The sequence below is a fragment of the Protopterus annectens genome, chromosome 10.part0, assembly GCF_019279795.1.
Source record: "Protopterus annectens isolate FY-2018-M chromosome 10.part0, PAN1.0, whole genome shotgun sequence".
NCBI lineage: Eukaryota > Metazoa > Chordata > Ceratodontiformes > Protopteridae > Protopterus > Protopterus annectens.
This window is the reverse complement of record NC_056744.1, coordinates 371,173,063-371,197,225: the sequence shown is the minus strand read 5'-3', so window position 1 is coordinate 371,197,225 and position 24,163 is coordinate 371,173,063. Positions and strand designations below refer to the sequence as shown.

Genomic DNA, 24,163 nt, shown 5'->3' with positions numbered 1-24,163 from the left:
CCTGTACCTTGTGTTTGCAAGGTAAACACCTTAACCATTATGCCATCCTCCCACTCCCATTCTTCTGTTTTTTTGTATTTGTTTCCTTTGTTCATTTTCTTCTTTCTTTTGTTTTTCCTAACTCTGTATTTTCATTTTTGCAATCCATCCATAAATGTCCAATGTTGTTACATTTATAACATTTCAATTATGTATTTTTTTGCATCATGTCCCATTTCACCACAAATATAACATCTGCTATTATCAAAGTTACATATCAAACGTCCTTCTTTTCCACAAAAACATGTTTTGAGCTGTCCCCAGAATTTTATGACACCCTTATTCCCCTCTACATTTATCATGCTTGGTGTATATATATAATTTTTTTTCTTTTACTATTTTTAACACAGTGTTACAATCCCATCTACTACTCCATAAACCCTCTTGTCATAAACTTTTACAATGTCCAGTAGTTCTTTACATACAGTTTTCAAATGTCTTTTCAAAGTCACTCTTTTCACCACTGCTCTAAATTGTACATGGATTTTCTGTTTTGTTTCCCTGTTAAAATGGTTTTATCACATAAAGATTCCATGGGTAACAGTCTTTCTTTTTTTCATATTCTCCAAGAAAATTTTCCGTTGAAAAAACAGTCTGAAATATATTCTAATTTGTTAATTAGAATAAATGCTCTTGCCTCATGTGCTTTTACAACGAATGGAGCTATTAAATTGTCCCACACCTTATACCTCTCCACTTCTTTGTCTTCTTTACTTTGAATCCTTACCACGTACTTCCATTTTTCATTTTCTTCTGACTTGTTTTCACTGCTCCGCTTTTGACTTCTTTTACTTTCTCTGCATATGTTTTCTTTTCCGTCTCACCACTATTTTTCAGGATTGTCTCTGCATCCTTCTTCTGTATTTTCTCCATAATCCCCCCCCAGGAAACATCACCTTCATTTTCTTGCTCATTCTATATTACCATTTCTTTAACTAAACCATCCTACAACTTTCCTAACTGGAGGGTTGTATAAAGACATCATTTGCCAACTCAACTTCATCAAACAGATTTCTTGGAAACAACTGCACAGAATTCTGCACATATTCTCCGGTCCTAATGCTTGCTTTCTCTTCTGTTTCTCTCACCACTCCACTATCTTCTTCTCTCTCCATCTGTCTCCCTATTTCTCCAGGCTTCTTCTGTGCCTGGAACAGAAACAGGAAGTGCTCCTTCAAAATGGGTCCTGATCACAACAATGACAAGTAGGGGAAGTTCCACATTGCCCTGGCCAAATTTCCCCAACTCAGTATGAATATCCTCTCATTTCTCCCCGGAGAAGAGGCCATTGGTCTAGTGACCAATCTGAAGAAGTTTCTCATAGTGAGATGAAAGCACTTAATAACATTTGAATAAAGGTTTTTATATTTTTTACTCCAGCGTATCGGATGTACTATATATTTGTTTGGTTTCAGTTTTTATACAGACAGTCCTAGTTTTATTTTTGTTAGTGTCCGATCTGAGTCATTTTGTGAGTTATTAATACTGCAATTTAACTTTAAATAGCTGGGTCAAGTGCTATTGTTAGCTGCCCATAAGAGCATAACTATGTGAAGTTGAATGGTTCTGGTGCAGTAAACCTGGCCATTTCAGAGGTAAAACAACTATTTTTTAAAACTGGTCACTATAAATTGTGTGGCATCTCTTTGCCAGAGTGGTGTGGTTTTCTGATCTGAATGGCATTGTTTGATCATTTTATAAGAAAAAGAAGAGCCCACTTCTGACATGGTGTCACAATGCACCACAACAGTTATCCAGTCATGCTCTTCTGATCAGCTGACAATGGTACTTGCCCCAGATATTTAAAGTTACATTACACCTTTAATAACATACAAAATAGTAGCAAGGTAAAAGGTAAATACACCAGACTCATAGTATTATGAGTATCCACTGTCTTAAAGGCACATAAGCCATAATACATATTTACATATATACATGCATTTAAAGCAGTACACACTTTTATTATCAAAGTCAATTAGAGGAAAGATGGTTTGAGATTGGAAATGTTGTCCCTCTTCCTGGTGTCATACTGCCTGTTGAAGGAAGAATCTCTGACTTGTTTCCTGGGTGTCAAAAGTCCCTTTGAGACATTCTGGGTCATAGTGATGTGACAACAAGCATGAGTATAGAAGCAGCAAGCTTTAAAATAGCCGCTAAGAATAACAGCAAAAGAAAAAAGCATTACCGATGGAAAGGTTTGCATGTTGACACTAAAGATGACCTCGGAAGAAACATCTAGTGGCAGGAGAGCCTGAGAAAATGGGTAATCAGACATTTAAATGTGACCTGGGGCAAGTTCTAATATTTGCCTCAAGACATGACAGGCCTTCTAAACAAATCCCTGGGTTAACTGCTTTCCTTAAACTGAGTCTTTCAGAACTAAAGGTAAGAGCTTCCCAGATATAACCAAACCCCATCTGACCCCCTCCCTTCTTTTGTTCTATCCAGTGGGATAAACCATGAATGGTCTTCTCCGGAATATATCACTGAGAGTGTTTAGAGTAAAGGAGTGGTTGTTATTGACTGGTTGCAGACCTGAGCTTTTTTGCCCTAAGTATTATCTGTAAACCTAAGCTATTACCTATAAATAGGGCTAAAATTGTGGTTTAGTAAAGATGGACCCATTGGCAAGGTGGCAGTAAGTTACAAAGATTGATGCTTGAAGGAAAAAACTATAACCAATCCTGTTACCACTAGACCTCAGTGTATTCATGGTGCACAAGCCACAGGCGTGTGCTCTTTTGGCTCAAAAGAAAATGGTGTTTAACAATAGAGTAACATCTGTATTGTCTGCATGTTGAACACACACACACACACACACACACACACACACACACACACACACACACACACACACACACACACACACACACACACACATGTGTACATGAGCATGCAGACATGTATATGCCTACACGAGTGTGTGACTGCAGAGACACAAACTCGTACACATGTATACATGAGCATGCACACATGCATGTGCACGCACAAAAATCCTCACACACACCTACACATGACTGGGTGCATGTAAACATACACAGAAACACATTCAGGACTACACATGCACTTTCAACTTCAAATATGTCTGCACTTTTTAGCATAGGCTATACTCAGTCTTACGGAACTGAGACTGTCTTTTATCACTTGAGCACTAAAACCAGCTCTTCACCGAGATACTGAAAGATCTGAGGCATCCATTGCTTTCAACTAACTATAAGTGCCTGTTTCTGCTCTTATATCGCACTCTTAATTTGTATTTGCATTCTACTGTCTGAATTGTTGGAACTGTTTTTGGCCACATTTTACTGCATACTGTACTAGTTCAGCTGTAGCATAGCCCAGTTCCAGGCTTGCTGTTTCTGGGTCTGTTTTGTAACCTCTGAGCATCAAATTCAAGCCATCTTTGTTGGAGAAGGCCTTTCTGCATCCTTGTGGGAGGACAGTGCTGTCTGGGTCCCATCTCATTGAGGGTGATTGGGCTAGAGCTCAGAGAGAGCATCCTTATTGGCTAGTTTGAGTTAAAAGGGTTATTTTTTGTTTTATATAAGCCCCATGTCTGTGCTTTCTTGCATGTTGTGCACCATTGTGCACCACCGCATAGCAGTAGTTACAATTGGTGGTTATAGTAGCAAATATTGTTAAATTTTCCCTTAGCACTTTGTTTGCAGTCCTCCAGAGGTTTTTTTCGTGACTCAGCTCTACTGTCAGTAGAACACTGAGCCTAACATCAGAGGTACCAACACACCTGTCACCCACTAGTCATTCCTAAATGCGACCTCTCTTCCTAACCATATAAATTTAACTAACACTATGGATGTATGTTCTCCAGCCAGCGTGATTGACATGGGCATCCTGAGACAGTGTAGTAACTGCCTCATGTTTACTGACAACCCTCTGCTCCTAGACCACACAAACTCAACATGTGAGAGGTGCAACTATATTAACAACCTTAAATCCATGCTGTCTCACACACCAGTCAGTACATATGACAATGAGAGGGTCATCTGCTTGCATGCCTCACATCCTCCTCCATCCAAACCCACATCACACATACTTACATATGCGTGGGTCCTCACCAGAAACATACTTAAACACCAGAGACCTCTCAAACATAAACACAAGCACGATACACATACTTCCTCTGCAGAACACAATACACATAATAGCTCACATACCAGTGTCTTACCTGTCAAGCCCTTAAGGCAAAACACAAATCCAAACATATTAGTCATCGGTGATTCCATTATGAGACACACAGATACCACACTTATGCATGTGCCATCCCCAATAGAACCAAGACGCTCTCCTCCAAAAAAAAGGAAGCCACTTTGGTGGTCCCTTGCCATAAACAAACTTTACAACAAAAGGAAGAAACTGTTGCAAAAAAGAGGAAAATCCAGGATGCAAAAAACTCCCTTACCAGCCTCAGTAAGAAGCTGAGATTCCTCATAAAATCCTCCAAAGCCAGTTATGAAAATAAAATTGCCAAAGATTCCAAAGACAACCACAAGGCATTCTATAGCTATGGCAAGAATCTAAATGGCAATGCTCAGATCTGCTCTGAGCTACAACAGAATGGCATTAAATATACTGAGCCCAAGGATATTTCCAATATCCTGGCAGATCGAGTCAGTGAAAACTTCACCCCCCCCTCACCTCCTAAATGGCCCATCTCAGTACCAAAAGATTGCCAAATTCTGGTAATAACAGCCACACAGGTAAAAAATGCACTCTCCAAAGCTAAGAATACAGCATCCATGGGACCAGATGACATCCCAGGCTGTGTACTACATGAACTACAAAATGAACTTGCACCTCATCTAAGTGTCATGTTTAAACGTAGCCTCACTTCAGGCTTCATGCCCATGAGTGGTGCACAGCTACAGTTATTCCGGTCCACAAGGGGAGATCCACCTTGGATCCCGGGAACTACCACCCCATCAGTTTGATGAGCCTGATCTGCAAGTCCATAGAATGTATTATCATAGAGCTTATAAACATAGACATTGGCAACCTTCAAACACTGGACCTCACACAGTTTGGGTTGGTGAAGGGCCAATCTTGTCTCCGGAACCTGATTGACTTCTTCAAATCAGTCTCCAGAGCCATAGACAAGGGTAAGGTGGTCCACACAGCCTATCTGGACCTCACCAAGGCCTTCGACACCATCCCCCACTCTGGAATCATAGATAAACTTACTAAGCTGGGCATTAATCCCTACGTCACTCGATGGGTTGCCAACTAGCTTACTGACAGAACCCAGACTGTAAAAGTAGCCAACTCCAAATCCAGCACCAGACAAGTGGCAAGTGTAGTACCTCAGGGTTCAGTCCTGGGACCGCTCCTGTTTGGCATCTACTTCTCTGAAGTAAAAGCCAACAGTAAGGGACTCTGGCTAACAAAGTTCACAGGTGACTGCAAACTGGGAGCCATTATTTAATCCCCAAATTATGTGGATATTCTACAAAAAAGCCTTACAGAAGCAGATGCTTGGTGCCAGATCCATGGGCTCAAGCTCAATGCCAAGAAATATATAGTTATCCCCTTTGGGAAAAAGCATGTACCCATGAATTACCACATAGGTGGCAGTACACTAAACTCCGAAAGTGTGACAAGAGACTTAGGGGCACGGGTGGACAGTGGTCTCACCTTCGATAATCACATCGCCACAACAGTCAGGAAATCCTTCTATGTGGCACACCTCATCACTAAGGGCTTTTCATCCAGAAAAAAGGAGGTCATTGTCCCACTGTACTCATCCCTCATTAGACCCATTATAGAATACAACGCCCCATTTAGTATGTACCTCTCAAAACATCTGCAACAACTGGAAAGGCTGCAGAAATATCTCACTAAAAGAATTACAGGCCTAAAGCAGATGCCCTATGCTGACCAGCTAAAAAAACTCCACCTATACTTTGTTGCATATCGTCTACTCAGAGGCGATCTCTGCTTAACATACAAGGCCATGTCAAACCCAGAGCTGTTGGACATGCTACACTTAAAGAAATCCCAATCCCTCAGAGCCACATGCTCCAGGGATCTAAACCTTGTCATCACAATGAACAAAACATGCTGGAGGGTATAGGTTCCTGACCCAGAGACTCCCCAGACTTTGGAATAGACTGCTCATACATGTTAAGCAGAGTGCCTCCTTGGCCCTCTTCAAAAGGAACCTTGACGATTGGATGGGAGATAGGAAATTCACCCCGGGGATCTAGTCAGTCGCCCTTCTAGACAGGGGTCCAGGGAAGTAAATACTGTGAGAAGAAATAGCCAGGGAATTGTTATGGCTAGGCTTGTGTAGGCCCTAGGGCCAATAGCCTAGTACCAACCTATGAACCTATGAACAGATGTCGCTCTCCCCAGGCTGGATAAGGAGAAGGTCATGGTCAGCTGTCTGTCAGTTGCCAGAATCCGCCATTTCACACATGCACTCAAGTCTCACAAAAACAGCTATTGTTAAGACTCTGTCATAGTCCATGTTGGTGTGAACGATTTGAGATGTACCTCTCTGGACTATATGAAAGAGACATGATTGAGCTCTCAGACTATGTGTCTCAGGCTGGTATAGCCCAAGCCTTAAGCAGGATTTTACCTTTACCTAGGATGACGTCTCAATACAAACAAAAAATGATTGACTTCAATAATTGGCTTAGTTTCTGGTGTCATTTCAAGGGGATACAATATCTGTCAGCCTGGGATGATATGATCGATTGACCTTGATGCTTTGCCAGAGATGGTCTTCATCTGTCACTCCTGAGATTTTGGGTACTGGCCAAGGCTCTTGCCACCCCCATAGTGCCTTTTTAGGCAGTGTCCCAAGGACAAAACTCCTGATGAAAGAACTCCATCTAAGAACAACCTCAAGGTTTTGCTGCTAAATGCTAGAAGTCTTAATATGAAACTGCATTCACTGGAAGCAGTCCTCACATTAGAAGATATAGTCATTTGTGCAGTCATGAAGACCTGGTTCAAGGCTGTGAACAGCACCCCAGCCATATCAGGCTACACCTCCTTCCACACATTCAGACCACAAATGGAAGGCATAAAAACTAAAGGAGGTGATGTATCAATATTCATTAAAGATAAATACACCTCCAGGTTGGTTAAAGAGTATGATTCCCTGGAGATACTTCAGGTACAATTAACTGTTGGTAGGGCACCTATTTAAGTCATTGCCAGCTACAGGACCCCCTCCATGAATCAAGCCACCCACTCTTCCTATTTGGATCTACTTGAGTCTATCAAGATACATCTGAACACCATGGTTTTGGGTGACTTTAACTACCCATCCATTGACTGGGGAAATTACTTGTGCACAAACTCACTTGCCCAAAGGTTTCTCGACTTCATTAACTCTAATGCCCTGGACCAGCTAATTGACAGCCCCATAAGGGGTGCCAACATCCTGGATCTGGTGCTTACCAATATGGGGGACCACTGTAGCACCCCCATTGTGAGGTCTTTCCTGGTGAGATCTGACCATAAATCAGTCTCATTTGAAGTTACTATCACACCTGACCTCCCCCAACACCAACTAAACTAAAAACTTCACCAAAGCAGATTCTAAACTCTTACAAGATGGTATAAATAGCTTTACTGTACCTCCCCCCTCAGATGGAACTGGCAGTTATGCTGAGTTCTACACAAATGCTTTATACAAACACCTGAACAACTGCATTGACTTGTCTGTACCTAAAGGACCAAAACAAGCTTCTCAAGGAAGAGCAAACCTGTCTGGTGGACAAGTACCATTAACAGGCTTTATAATAAGAGGACGAAATTGCTGTCTTAAAGTAAGAGGGAGTGAGCCCTAAACTAGAAACACTCCCTCCTCAGCTTAAACAAGCAAATAAGACTTCTTGTGAAGTCCTCCAATGGCAACTACAAATCCAAATTAGCTTCCTCAACCAAGGACAACCATAAGGCATTCTTTAGTTATCAGTAGCCTAAAAGGAACGGCCCAGATTTGAGCCTGTGGACATTGCTAACCTCTTAACTGACAGGTTCTGTGAAAACTTCACTCCCCTGTCCCCGCCACACTTACCCTAAGACATCTCTACCACCTGTCTTCTACCTTGTATCTCTAAAAAGCAGGTCATGCTTGCCCTCTCTAAGGTCAAAAATCCAGCATCCATGGGAACTAATAACATCCCAGGCTGCATCCTACATGGGCTCAAACATGATTTAGCAATGCCATTGGGTACTCTTTTCAATCATAGTCTAAGCACTGGCTTTGTCCCAGCTGAATGGAGAAAGGCCACCGGTATCCCCTTGCATAAAGGTGGTGCTTCTACTGACCTCTGGAACTATAGACCTATTAGCCTTACTAGTCTTATCTGCAAGGTCATGGAGTGAATCATCATAGACCTTATCAACAAAAATATTGGTAACCTTGAAACACTTGACCCTACTCAATTTGGATTTGTCAAAGGGAGATCATGTCTGTTAAGCCTGATAGACTTCTTTGAGGCAGTCACCAAGGCCCCTTGATGAGGGGAAATCTGTGCATACAATCTACCTAGACTTAGCCAAGGCTTTTGACACTATCCCCCACTCAAGCATAATTGACAGACTCACCCAGCTAGGTATCAACCACTATATAATTAGATGGGTTGCTAACTGGCTCACTGATAGAACCCGCATAGTCAAAATAGGGGAATCCACCTACAACAGCAGACCTGTAACCAGTAGTGTTCCACAGGGATCAGTCCTGAGACCTCTACTGTTTAGAATCTATTTCTCTGAAGTGCAAACTAAAACTAAAAGTCCATGTCTAACAAGGTTTGCTGATGACTGCAAACTTGGAGCGGTCATAGAATCTCCAAACGATGTCAACATCCTACAAGAGGGTCTTACACAAACAAATGACTGGTGCCAAAGTCATGGCCTTAAACTCAATGCAAAAAATGTATTAACATCCCTTTCAGTAAAAGTGATGTTCCTGCTAAATAACACATCAATAATAACACCCTAAATATACACTCAGTGGTGAGAGACCTGGGCACACAGGTTGACAGCAACCTTACCTTTGATCATCATGTCTCCACAGTGATAAGAAGGGCATTCTATATTGCTCATCTCATAAGTAAGGGCATTGCCTCCAGAATAAAAAGAAGTTATAACCACCCTGTACTATTCCCTCATCAGGGCAATAATTGAGTAAAATGTCCCTTTTGGTATGTACCTTTCCAGGCACCTGCAGCAATTGGATAGACCACGTAGATTCCTCACAAGGAAAATTCAAGGTCTTCAGCATCTGTCCTATATGGATCATCTGAAATCACTGTCACTTTATTCTGTTTCATACAAACTACTCAGAGGCGATCTCTGCTTTGCATGTAAGACAATCTTTGACCCTGCTTTATCGGAAATGCTGCATATCCTTAAGGCAAATGGTACATGGGTTACTTGCTCTAATGGCCTTAATCTGCTATGTGACATTAACAGGACCTACTAGAGGGACAGATTTGGCTCTCAGAGGTTGCCACACCTTTGGAACAGACTCTTGCTTCATGTCAAGCAAAGCACCTTATTGGTCCTCTTCAAACACAGTCTGGATGATTGGATGGGTAACTGGGGTTCCACTTAACTCCTTCCTGGACAAGAATGATAGGTGTTAATTGTGGAAATAAGGGTAAAACTTGGCTAGGCTTGTAAGGGCCTTAGGATCATTAGCCTAGTAACCTCCTATGATCCTACAATTCTGGGCATTAAATCCTACAGCATAGTTTGACCATCCAGCACACGTGCAGCCTGCTCAGCCTTTTCTATTTAACTGTTAAACCATCGTATGACCACAGTGAGATGCAACAAAGAACATATTTTGCTGTTTCTCTAGAGAGAAAAATATACTCAGCCTGTGGTCTCATGCCTTACAATACCATAGACATGCCCTGAACTCTGTTATATACTCACAGCAGAATACTTTTTTCTAGGTACTGTTTTCCACCATACCTTAAACCACTGAGTTTCCCCACTAGGAGTTCTGCCCATTGTTCACCTACTCTGGGTAATTCAGTGAAGGCATGAGCAAGCCAGGGAGGCCATCATACAGGCAACCATGGTGGAATATGTGCCCTGTCCAGCATCCAGCAATGAGGATGTATTTGTATAGCCCTACTTCCAGGTGGCTGACATGTGCTGCTCCTTCATTGGAGGGGCACCCTAATCTTTCCCTATATGATTGCATGGTCCTACACACATGCCTACAAAGGCTACTGTTAGCATCTTGGGATCACCACGAACGCATCTCCCACTCCTGTGGCTACTGGCATTATGCAAATGTCTACTTGTATGAGGACAGCTTGGCCTGAATGAAGCCACCATCTCCTTTCCCCCAAGATTGGTTAGCCAGCATAAATGGTTTTACTTCCACCCACCCCTGCCCTGCTGTTTGTGCACCTGAGGAAATACTTGAATTTGGGTAATCTGGTTCATAGGCATAGCCTTATCACTGTAGGCCCTTGTGCCACATAACCAAGACACACACTAGAACATTTTATTGTTTCTATACTAAAAGACCAGTTTTTCAAACTTGTGCAGGAGTTTATCACAAGTAAAGAAATGAATGTTAATAAAGATGATAGGATAATATTCTGAAGAACTGTATGGTGGTTTGGCACAGAGAATTAAAGATATAAACTGCTAATGAGCTTTCCCTTGCAATAGTGAGCTTGAGTCCTTCATTCTCCAAGATTCAACCACGAGCCTCAGGGACACGTCACTTGACGGAATGCTGTTAGTGGCTCATGCACGAACAGGGGATCTAGTGGCAAGGAGGTTTCTTGATTAATTAAAAATGTAAAAATATTACATAAAATCTAACTATGATGGATTAGATGAATGAATTCTTTTAAAAAAGACCTCTAAATAATCACAGCATCTGAATGTTTAATAGGATGTCCTCACCTTCTCTCTCTCTCTTTCTCTCTCCGATCAGATTTTGAAATGTATGCTGTGAGATTTTTTGGGTGTCAGAGGATTTTACAATGGATATTATTTAACATGGATTTGCTATTCTCACTTTTATTTCATAACAGACAGAAATCAAGCAAGGTTACCGAATAGCTGATTCATGCATGAAACATAAGATCAAGCATGTCGTAATTTCAGGACATCCGCATGTTCACAGACGTTATGGGTTTCCTGCAAGACACATGGATGCCAAAGCCTGCATCAATGATTACATGGCTGAGTTGGGACTGCCAAAGACAGAAGTGATATTTCCTTTCTTCTTTGAGAACTTTCTGACAACCTTCAGACCAGTATTGATTGGGCACAACACATATCAAATGGGTAAATCTCAGCCATTTTCTCCCATTTTATTACTATTTATTTTATTTTATTTACTTTATTAACCATGGTAGAGTTCTGATCCCAAACAGACCCATTTCAGATTCAGCCTAGGTCTGCAACACCATACAGATATATAAACAAATGATTACTTCAGAGCATAAAATAGCACATATATGCAATGTATTGAAGATACAGTGAAAATAAATTACTAATGAGATTCAACTACAACATTCAAAGATGAGATGGTCAGGACAGAGGGGCTAAAATAAAAAAAGAGGTAAGAGAGTAAAGTCAGGGAGGAGAAGGGTTATATGGGTGTGATACAAATACAAATACAAAGATGTAGTTAAAATTAGGAAAGACAAGCGATACGTACATAAGCTAGAGCTGAGACAGTAGTTAATGTCTGGAAGAACAAGGGTTACATACATGTGATACAACTGAGAAGTAATAGTCATGGGACTAGTATAATTTGTTAAATTTTATTTATTTGAATAAGGAATGATAGGTGGGTGTGAGAAGGATCCAGGGAGGTTGGTGGAAGAGGGAAGATGGGTGAGAACTGGGTGCAGCATTTACATGGTACATTTATTTTTGTTTTATAGAATGAACAGGTCATTTAGATGTTAATACTAGGTTAGCCATGGATTGTTGAAGAATTGGCTATCACTAATGTATGGTGTGACTTTTTACAGTGAAGTGCTTTTTTTTTTCTTTTCACCTGAAAAGCAGAGGGGGTGGGGCATGAACCAGCTACACTTCTGCCTTAAGCTCTGACATAAGCCATACTGAAGAAAGACAAAATGCTCTGTTCTCAACAGCAGTGATGGATGACCAAAGCAGAGACAGAGGAAATGTGGGAACATAGCACAATGGCGTGACACTGTCATGTCCAGCTTTAAGGGGAGGGACATACTGTGTAGCTTGACCACACAGGGTGTGATGGCTAAAATACAGAGGGTGAAACAAGACATTATAGTTTAAGTGGGGGGGATAAGGTGTGCAGAGTACTGGAGGGAAAAGGGGCAGTGCATTTGTGCATATAGTATCCAAAGAAACACGTGCACTGCCCCTTTTCCCATTTGTTGGCCAGTTATCTGTCCCCTGTAGTGCTGTGACCACACCCCCTTTCCTGTACAGACTGCAACAAAAGGCATGTTATCATGACATCCCTTCCTGCATCAGCATATTGATCCCCTCCAGTACTCTGCACACCTTATCCCCCCACTTAAAATATACTGTCTTGTTTCAACCTATGTGTTTTAGCCATTATACCCTTTATTTCTGTGTTTTTCCACAAGGGGTCAAACATAACTATATTAATTACCATTAAATGCTGACGGATTTATTTGCTTATTGTACAACAATTTAATTTCATCTATTTGAATAGAAAACTTGACCACTACTAATTTGCCAATATGAAGCATTATTAAGCAACCAGATAAGACTAAGTTAGCAGGACGTCCTTCTGTTGAAATGCGAGTCAATGTGTTTCACACTGATGAAACAGACTGAACAAAAAGTATCATCTTGGCACAAGTATTTTCAAAAAGAAATGTGCCACAATATTTCCAATGAGACGTCAAAGTCTCCTCTACCCACACATTTTCTGCAAGGACTTTGTTGTATACATCACTTGAATTATAAAATCATTTCAGAGAGTTAGTAGATGAGAGTCCAATGGTCAATACAGAAAGATCACATATAAGCAGGAATAGTTTTGAAGCAACAATGCTCTTCAGCTGAGAAGACTTTTTTCATAACATCCTATTTATCAGAGACTTGATGACTCTCACTTTGATGAAATGCACAACTATAGACTAAGCCAATTAAAACATTATTATGGGAAATCTGTTGTTTTAATGTGTTTTGTTCCTACTTCAAATGGTACTCGTATTTTAGGCTTGCCATAATTAGTACTCTGGTTACAGAGTTATTTATGTCCTGTCTTCATTCCTTAAATTCAGACAAGACGTAATTTACTATAACATGGGCTTAGAATTTTTTGAATTCCTAGGGCTACCAATGTAAAAAGACACGTATAGAACAGTCTTTTCTAACTGCTTTAAAATTTAATAAATTGTGGGCTCCAGTTTAAATACATACATTTCACTGACTGGCAATAAACTTTGAGGTCAGATTGACTTACTGTCAAAATGACTCAGTTAAAGTTTATATATATTTGTGAAATAAGTTCGAACTGCAATAAATAAATAAATAAAATCAATACTGTACATCGCTGTAAAATGAAAAATAAAATTAACAAGATCAACAAGAAAACTGCAAATAATTGCTCATTTGAAGTGCATTATTTTCATGTTTTCTTCTTTTTATTCATCCCACAGCGATGTGCAGTCTGTGTTATTTATTTTTAAAATGCTTTGCTGACATTATGTCAAGGGTTAGAGCCTTTGTAGGAAATAACAAAACAGAACAGCAACTTGTGAAGCTCTGGAGCCTGATGGTATTGAGGGAGAGTTGCAATGTGGGACATCAATGATCCAGGTTTGATTAGCCTACTGGGCACTGGATGGATGACTGGAGGGACACCTCCCAAACTAATTACTACCTTTCATCAATGAAGGCATAGGTATGGACTTTTATACTGCAAGCATGCTGATCAATTGACATCAAATCTACAGATAGCGATGTCTAAATAGCTCACTCTGATGAATCAGAAATTGTTGTATTTTGAAACAGAAACAGATCTGGATCTATTGAATGCCGGTAGATCAAAAAAATTTGTCAAAACAACTTTTTGGGATCCTAGAGGGATTTTTTTTTTTTTGCATTTTTTTATTCATCCCGCAGCGATGTGCAGTCTGTGTTATTTATTTTTAAAATGCTTTGCTGACATTATATCAAGGGTTAGAGCCTTTGTAGGAAATAACAAAACAGAACAGCAGCTTGTGAAGCTCTGGAGCCTGATGGTACTGAGGGAGAGTTGCAATGTGGGGCATCAATGATCCAGGTTTGATTAGCCTACTGGGTACTGGACGGATGACTGGAGGGACACCTCCCAAACTAATTACTACCTTTCATCAATGAAGGCATAGGTTTGGACTTTTATACTGTAAGCATGCTGATCAATTGACATCAAATCTACTGAATGCCGGTAGATCAAAAAAATTTGTCAAAACAACTTTTTGGGATCCTAGAGGGATTTTTTTTTGCAAGGGACAAGCCCCCCCCCCTGCTCCCCCCTTGTCGAGGAAAACCCCACTCCCCACAGACTTATATATTCCTACTCTACGGTCGCACAGCAGAGGAGAAAAGAGAGATCTCCACTGTCAGCAAATGTTGTTTAGGCAGCTTTCCTTCCATCTAGCAGTATTCAGTACAACTGTACTCAAAAAGCAAACAGGCTTCCTTCACACAGCCTGGCAACGACAGACCCTACAATGGAGGCACGGTGGTGGTCCAGCAGCAGGCAGGTAAGCGCTGAGGTGCAGAGAAATGTCCAAGGCATGCACATAACAGCACATCACATGCTGATGTTATTACATCTTATACTGGAGAAATAGTATACAGAGCTTAGCATAAAAACTGACACTTCATATTGACAAAAAGAAAGTAAAATTGCATTAGAAGACCTTTTATATAGTTTGGCTAGTAGTTGCTAAATGTAATATGAAAGACTCAAATATAACTTTATTGTGTTTTAAAAATGTAACTGCAGAATGTAAACAGTAAGTCTTGGAGAGACATAGGTTCATAGGTTCATAGGTTCATACTAGGCTATCTGCCCTAGGGCATTTATAAGCCTAGCCAGAATGTGTTTGGCTTTCGCCACCCATTTTAAATGAATTTTGCTATGCCCTTTTTTGATGTTAGTATACTCTGCCTCTGTCTAACAGTGACACAGAAGTGATACCCGGGGTAAACCAACAATCTCCCATCCACTCATCAAGATTCCTCTTGAAGAGAGTCAATGAGGCACTCTGCCTAACCTGGACTGGGATTTTATTCCAGAGTGAAGGGAGCCTCTGGGTTATGAATCTGTCCCTCCAGCATGTCCTATTTATTTCAGTGCTGAGGTTCAAGTCTCTCGAGCGTGTAGCTCGATGGGATTTGGATTTTCTGAGGTGCAGCATGTCCATTAATTCCGGGTTGGACATGTCTTTATACGTCAGGCACAGATCGCCTCTGAGCAGGCGGTATGCCACTGAGTAGAGCTGGAGTTTCTTTAACCGGGCAACATATGGCATCTGTTTGAGCCCTTTGATCCTCTTGGTGAGGTACTTTTGGGTTCTTTCCAATTGCTGCAGGTGTCTGGAAAGGTACATCCCAAAAGGGGCATTGTACTCAATTATGGGCCTGATGAGGGATGAGTAAAGAGGCACGGTGACCTCCCCTGATCTAGATGTGAATCCCTTCATGATTACGTGGGCTATATAAAATGTTTTTCTAACCACTTTGGCCACGTGGTTGTCAAATGAGAGATTGCTATCAACTTGGGTACCCAGGTCCCTAATTGCTTCTTCCGTACTTAATGGATTATCACCTATGTGGTAATTTGTGGGCACTTTGTTTTTGCCAAAGGGGATGACTATACACTTTTTGGTGTTTAGCTTGAGGCCATGGCTCTGGCACCAGTTGTCTGTTTCTATGAGGCCCTTTTGGAGGATGCTTGTGTCGGTTGGAGTGTCGATTATGGCGCCCAGCTTGCAGTCATCTGCAAACTTGGTCAGCCACAGTCCTTCCATGTTGGCCTGTACCTCCGAGAAATATATACCAAACAAGAGAGGTCCCAGGACTGAGCCTTGTGGGATGCCACTTGTAAATGATTTGGAGTCTGACATGGCTCCAGCAATTCTAACCATGTGGGTTCTGTCCTTGAGCCAGTTTGCAACCCATATAGTGACATAGGGGTTTATATTTAAGCTGGTGAGCTTATCTATAATGCCCAAGTGGGGTATTGTATCGAAGGCTTTTGCAAGGTCCAGGTAGGCTGTGTGGACCACCTTCTCCTCGTCAATGGCCTTAGTGACTGTTTCAAAGAAATCGACCAGGTTTAAGAGGCAGGATCTGCCCTTAACAAAGCCGAACTGGGTAGGATCCAGTGTCTGTAGGTCCCCAATATCTTTATTTATGAGGTCCATGATGATCCTTTCCATAGCTTTGCAGACCAAGCTAGTCAGGCTTATGGGCGATAGTTTCCAGGATCCGTTGAGGCACCACCTTTGTGGAGAGGGACCACTGCTGCTGTACGCCACTCTTTGGGTACATATCCTGTAGTAAGGCTGAGATTGAACAGTAGTTTTATGTTTGGGTTTAGTTCTTCTTGGAGTTCATGTAGCCCGGGACACCGCCTGGTCCCATTGATGCTGTGTTTTGCTTTGGAGGCGGCTCTTACCTGAGCATCTGAGATGTCAGGGGGGCAGCACTCTGCTGGGATAGATATTTGCCCTTTTGGTGGGGAAGGGGGGGAGAAGTTTGCGCTGAACCTGTCAGCTAGGATGTTGGCAATGTCTGTAGGTTCGGTGTATTTTTTGTCATTTTGGACTAATTCTGAGCATATCTGGAAATTCCCACCCAGTTTCCCAACATAACTAAAGAAAGACTTGTGATTATCCTTAGTGTCCTGTGCAATTTTTCTCTCGAAGCTGGCCTTAGACGATTTTATGAGTGCCCGTAGTTTTATGCTAATACTGATCAGAGATGCCTTCCCTTTTTGGGATTTTGCTCTATCATGTAGTAGCTTCCTCCTTCTATTGTATAGTTTGTTTATGGCTGGGGTCCACCAGACAGGACGCCTAACCTTAGAGGATTGGGTCTTGGTTTTATTTGGGATTGCATGATCCATGCATTCCTGAAGGTGTTCATAGAATGCATTTATAAAGGATTCTGCGGTCTGGGCCAGAGAGAGAATACAAAATTAGGTAGTATTAGTAGTGGGTTAAGTGCAATATCTGCCTGCCACTCCATTTTTGAAGAATAAAATTTCATTAGTTTTCTGTCTTCATAGGTTCATAGGTGTGTACTAGGCTAATGGCCCTGGAGCCTTTACAAGCCTAGCCCATAGAAGTGCCCTGGCATCATGCCACCCGACATTAGTTCCCAGTGCCTCTATCAAGTAGAGCCACTGGAGTGATCCCTGGGGTGAACTTTCTACTACCGATCCACTCATCATGATTTCTCTTGAAGAGGGTCAGTGAGGTGCTCTGCTTGACATGTATGGGAAGTCTATTCCATAGCATGGGCAGTCTCTGGGTGAGGAACCTGTCCCTCTAGCATGTTCTGTTGATTGTGGCAATGAGGTTGAGGCCTCTGGAGCATGTGGTATGGAGGGATTGGGATTTCTTTAGATGTAGCATTTTTAACAGAGCTGGGTCAGACATGGCTTTGCAAGTCAAGCAGAGACCGTCTCTAAGTAGGCGATATGAGACAGGGAATAGCTGGAGTCTTTTGAGTCTGTCCATGTAGGAAATGTGTTTAATGCCTAGGATACTCTTTGTGAGGTACTTCTGTGGCCTCTCCAGGTGCTGCAGGTGTCTAGCGAGGTACATGCCAAAGGGGAATTATACTCGATGATTGGTCTAATGAGGGAAGTGTAGAGAGAGATGATGACCTCTTTCATCCTGGATGCAAAACCCTTGGTAATGAGATGTGCCACATAGAAGGACTTTCTGACCACAGTGGCAATATGGTGGTCGAAGGAGAGGTTGCTGTCAACCTGCATCCCCAGATCTCTTATAACACCTTCAGTGTTCAGTGGGCTCCCGTTGATGTAGTAATTAGTGGAATTCACCTAAGATTAAAAGGTTCTAGGATGCTATGAAGACTTCCTAAACCCATTGCTATTACATGTACATTAGGAATGCAGGGTCCTTAACAAGTTTGTTTTCTAAGTGATGATTCATGAAGTGATGCTAAGTGACAATAACATGCATGGAAAGAAGGTGGGCAGCAGCTAATGGAGGTGGTCTGATGACATAAAGAAAGGAAGAAAGAGGACCCAAAGCTTATTTACTTGCTAATGCGGCACCTGGTTCAGGAAGCTTTGTACAAAATATTAAAGTAAAGTGGAAATTAGCAGCAAGTCCTTATGTGGTCAGTAGGGGTTAGTACAAGATGATATAGACAGGCTACCACTTGTCATTACAAAATACACCTGTAGAATTTATGGAACCTCCAGTCCTCTGTAAGGAGTGATACATCCCTTGTTCTTACGACCTTGTCTTACTGGCCTTGTCATCTGGTTTATAATCTGACCTTTCCTCATCAGTTTCTTCTTCTTGAAATGATTGTGTTTCACTGAATGCAGTAACAGTAAAATAATTATCAGTTCATGATAAAAATTTTCCATTGTGTCAATATAAAGTCAAGAAGATAGCATATGTGTCACTCACAGTGCTCATGATATGGCATAAATTGGTATATTATTCAGTAAAATTATATACATCACTTCATATGATTATTTATACTTAGAAATAACATTCCGTACTACGACAGGAGTCTGAAAGGTGTGGTACATTCTACATTTGCTGAAAGGTTGTCACTGCTAAAGACAGTCATGCATTCTTACGGTTGCAATATTACCCTTTTGAGGAAGGATTAATTTATTTTGTGGCATTAAAATGGAAAGATAATAAACAAAGGAAGGGTGAGAGAAATCCTTTTCATTAGCAACTTAATGGCCATAGCTTTTTTAATTACAAAAGTTATCAACTAAACTGAATATGCTGACCAGTGTATTTTGAATGTTTTTATTTGTTCTGGAAGCTGTTCCAGTGGGAGAGACTGCCATGGATGCTATAAGCGTGAAGCAGGTTGGTCCAATCGTTGTTTCTTTACTTAAGAACTCACAACGCTGGATTGGCAAGAGCTGCTGTTTATCTGCTGGTAAGCTGAGAATAGATGAATATGCAACTATTCTGACACAACACCTGCGGCCAAAATACTTCAAGGATGCGAGGGTAAGAAATAAACTCATTCACATTTGGAAAAATGAGTGTACTTTATAAAAAGTAAGAAGGGAAAAGGGGAAATACTACTGCTGTTTTAAGAAACAAGCTTTTAAAAACCTTATATTTCTTAAGTTGCACTATGTTTAATATATTTCCTGTTGTATTTTGACTATTTATCTATGCTTTTCATTTATTTTCAATTTCTGATCATTTTTATTTGTTAATAGGTTAACCTATCTGGACTGATATATATATATATATATATATATATATATATATATATATATATATATATATATATATATATATATATATATATATATATATATATATATATATATATATATATATATATATATACACATATATATATATATATATATATATATATATATATATATACACACACACACACACACACACACACACACACACACACACACACACACACACACACACACACAATACAGAGGTGTGAAATGAACCCCAGACCATTGGGTCATGAGGTAGAGATCTTATTCCTAAGACATCACATGGGTAATTGTAAGGTAACTTATAATTTATTTAACTTATTCCATTTGCCATCAATAAACTATTGTCAAACCAAGGGATTGTTTCTGGCATGACCTTGAGAGCAAGCTCCAGTGATGGAGAGAGCAGCTGAGATGTGTCCATTATATCATCATCATGTGTTGATGCAGATGTGGGGTCATAGTTTGCATGTATTCAGAGGACAATTAATGGAATACCAAAAAATGATTCTACTGGATACCTTAATTGGCTAGCAGGTAGTTGATGAATTTAGTTTGGCACTCAGATAGCAATGTTAATAATTTTCTGAGAAATATTTGTTTTTTCTGGTTTGCCCTACGCACTGATCTCACAGATATTATGACCACATCCAGTGCATGTCTCCATTTTTTCCCATCACAGATGCAAGAGCTTTGGTGTGGCACTCAGGTGCATTGTCCTGTGCCAACACCATTTCTGTCTGTTTAACGGGTCCAGGCACTTGTAGACTTTTACTGCTCCAAGACTGTTCTGGCACATGGAAAAAGAAGGTAATGCCAGTCCATCCACTTTTGATTTGGTAGTTCACAATCTGCTGATCCCCCTAGGCATCTTTATTGGTTATTGCAAATAAATCCTTTCCTCTGAAATAGGGAAAGTCAGACAGTCCATGAACATTATAGCTTAATCCCCTCCAGGTTGGCTTCTGTGTATCCTAGTCATTAATAAAACATGGGGTGCTGGTGATGCATGTTGACACCACACACCCCTCTGCTGTGACAGTGAACAAACAAGAACAGCAGATAATGAAACACAAACTGAATTTTTATAATAATATACCACATCAAAGAAACAGTCAGTTGACACTTATTAGTTTGTAATATAGTACTTGCTCCGGTAGGAATCAGGAGTGAGGTATGTTGTGGTCGGATTCTCTGCTCACTTCATACAGGGACTGTGTTGAGTGAGCAGGGATGGGTGTGTGTGTGTGGAAAGGGTGGGGAATCAGATCAACAGTGGAGGAACTGGAAAATTGGGAGGGTGGGAGATAAGAATATGTGCAATACTGGAGGAGCGCAGCCTGCAGGGACAACGGGGTGCAATAATAATGACATTGGGTTTATAATAAAATGATCAACTCTAAATACGAGGGGCATTTTAGAAAATACTCTTCAAGGAAAACATAGTTCATCAAACAACATAAATCATCCAAAATCCCCACTTTTTGTGGGTGGCACAACCCTCTTACTGCTGTTTAACAGAAGCAACTTGCAGTTTCTGTTTAACTGAATCATTCCAGGTAATACTGCGTTATAGTAAAATCATTATTTTCCTGGTGGAACAAACTCAAAGTGAAGCACAGTCCCTGAGATACATTTGATGAAGTGCACATCAGCAGGCTGTGACTTTGGATAAGTCACCTCCGTCCCAATTTACACACATGTTTCTGTTGCTATTGTGGTTATTTACTCTGCAGAATATATGCTGTATTTTCAGGTACTATCTAATTTCATAACTTCAGAATTTGTCTTTTATTGACCAAATAAGCCTACTGGACAAATTATTCCTTTTCATAGGTGACCTGAGAGCACCCTCTGTTTAAGTGACTTGCTCCGAGTCATCAGAGAACAAATGAAGGTGGATGGACTCAAACAATGTATCCTGGGCACAGGGAGAAGTTTATTAATATCTCAGAGTTTTCTGCTCTTACTGTTTGTCTCTTGATTGATTTAATGTGAGTAAATGAAGACCCTTAAGGCACAGATGTCAGTCCATTGGTGGAGGTGTCAGGAGGACCCTTAGCCTGGTTAGTTGGCATGTTTAGAGTAACACAGTATAAAGCTGTATGAATTAAACCCAGATTGCACAGGATGCAGCAATTGTTATTTGTGCTGGATTAAAAACTGGTTTCACTGTATGGTCGGGACATTTTACAACTAAATATTCGTGGGAACTGGGAGTGCAAGTCTCCACAGGAAAGACATGTTGAGCTAGATAACAACTCATTAATGGATGTGTCTCAAAACTAGATTATTGAGTGCTAGAATCAAATAGTTATTGAACCAGGAAAAGGGCAAAATTACCCCTAATGGGGCAAGGGTACAGCCAGGGTCAGAGATAGGTTCAGGACTGTCATAGTTATGTAGATGAATGGGGGAGACCTGATAGACTGATACAGTGTATCATCCAACAGGCACAACAACAGAGGGGGATGAATGAATAGATTGAAAATGAGGGACATGATGGTTGACCAGCAGTGTGGTCAACAGTACACATTAGTCACATTTTTGAACACCAACACAATGCAAGTACAGATTTTATCTGTATTTGTGCATTATTCGGTTCTATTCTGTCTTGCTGACAGATTATGTTTCAAAAGCAATTGTCTTATCTATTCATTTCAGCCATTCATGTGAAATAACAATCCAAACCCACGTGACGAGGCATTATAAGTGAATCTAGCACATAGGCAAGGGTCACAATGGGCTAATTTCTCTGTGGACGCAAATCTTTCCCTTTATCCCAGTATGCCCTTACCGAGTCCTTCAGCCATTACCAAAGTTGACCCTTTTGTAACAAACAGTTACATGGCTGCATTATGTGGAATACCCAAGTGGTCGCTGCACCCACTCTTTAACCCTGTGTGCTGGAAGAGTTGCATAGGGGGTATTCTGTACCAGTGCAAGTGAAACCAGTGTTCAGATACCCCCACAGTACCACCAGACAAGGTATAAGATGTCTGTTGTAGATCATTATTGGTAAAAAGAAGTTTAACAATGTCATGTTTTGTGAGGTTGGGGTCTTCAGAATTGTTTTTGCCTTAGATGTGGACTCTAGTAAGCCCACATTGTCAGCAAACTGAACAAGATATCCTATAAACATTTTTTCTTCTTGTGGCCTTCACTCTAGTCTTTCACCATTAATTCTCTATTCTTTAGAAGTTCATATTCATCTTTCCCTGTTACTACTATACTACCCAAGTATCAGTGGGCATAATAGACGTAATACAACACCCGGTCTGTGGCCATCTTGTAATCTGTGGGTATTCAAGTAATGATGACTGGGATTTAGTGCAGGGGATTAAGGTTCTGAGCTATTTAATAAGTGCTTCCTGTAGCCCAGAGTATAGGGTGTGATTCCTTCTACCTCCATTTGACTACTATGTGATTCTGAGCAAGTCACTTAACCAGCCATTTTTTCTTGAATAACCCTTGAAAAGGGATACTTCTGCCTGGTGGGCTTACCTGGTTAACAAATGTGTAAAATCAAATGGAAAGTAAGCAGTTATTGGAACTAGCCCATTACATATAGTAAGTACATTTTATCATGTCCTTTTAGTTTCATCTATCAGTCCTGTATCCAGCCATACCATACCATACCATACAGAAAGATTGCAGCCTATATCAGTCAAAAACATCCTTAATTACATTTTAAATTCACCCTCAAAATCATCACTTGAAGAGGTATCTTGTGAAACAGATGGTAACTTATTCCACTGTAAAGCACCTCTGTTAGAGTGAAAGAGAACCAAAACTGTGACAAGTCCAGCTTGCTAAAGAGCTCACTATACCAATGGGACAGATACATTCTTAATGCATAAAAACTTGATAGTATTCTGCACAGCTGGCTGAATTTATTGTCACCTTAAAATTCTTACAGATCCTGTAAGATTCATTCTTCTTCAGCAGCGAAACGACTGGTGTCATCCACGCACTACAGCTCATTGATGAGAACACTCCTGTGACATAAGTTTACAACTTCAAGATATTAGTGCTTCTAGCTTGGGTCAGAGTTCAGAACTGCACACCATGTGGTCTGGTATCATGTAACCATTGCACTGTCTGAAATACATGCTGATGAAGCAGATAACATGGAAGTGGTATCTGTCTAATAACTGAGGATGTCTTGATATACCAGTTGTTACATGGTATCTGAATTAACCGAATAAAAGTCAGTTTGCCTTTCATTTGAGACATGGTTCATGTGCAGCAGCCTGGTAATCTCTCACTTCAACATGGAAACTGTGGATCCAGAAATTTGATTTATTTCTGGCTGTAAGTAGAACATTAGAGAAACCTAAAAAGGTAGTGAACTATGGTTTTACCTGACACAGATTAAGAAATCAGGAAAGTTTAGAATAAACTTAAGTTGTGAGATAGAAAAAGTGAGCATATTTGAACTACTGTGACCCATGAAATATCCTGTTACATAGTGATGATTTGTTATTGACAAAGACATAAGGTTCCAATGAATATTTTATGCTTATGATGTTGAATTAAAGAAATAAGATTACCAAGTTATTGAATTATATATTTCAATACTGCCATGCCAAATTATATTTGGGGGCAGAAATGACAGATAAAGGTGTGATGACTGGGGAGAGATGGGTGAAGGCTGCCAGC

At 40.6% G+C, this 24,163-nt stretch overlaps 1 protein-coding gene across 4 annotated transcripts in view; it reads left to right on the top strand.

The window, feature by feature from the left end:
• The window catches only part of LOC122813140 (nmrA-like family domain-containing protein 1), a 918,981-nt gene that overhangs the window by 878,359 nt on the left and 16,459 nt on the right, over positions 1-24,163 (top strand). For all 4 annotated transcript variants that reach the window (XM_044085289.1, XM_044085291.1, XM_044085290.1 and 1 more), the window contains 2 exons: positions 11,085-11,340; positions 19,066-19,259. In XM_044085289.1, the coding sequence (XP_043941224.1) occupies positions 11,085-11,340; positions 19,066-19,259 (450 nt within the window). The remainder of the gene's footprint in view (positions 1-11,084; positions 11,341-19,065; positions 19,260-24,163) is intronic.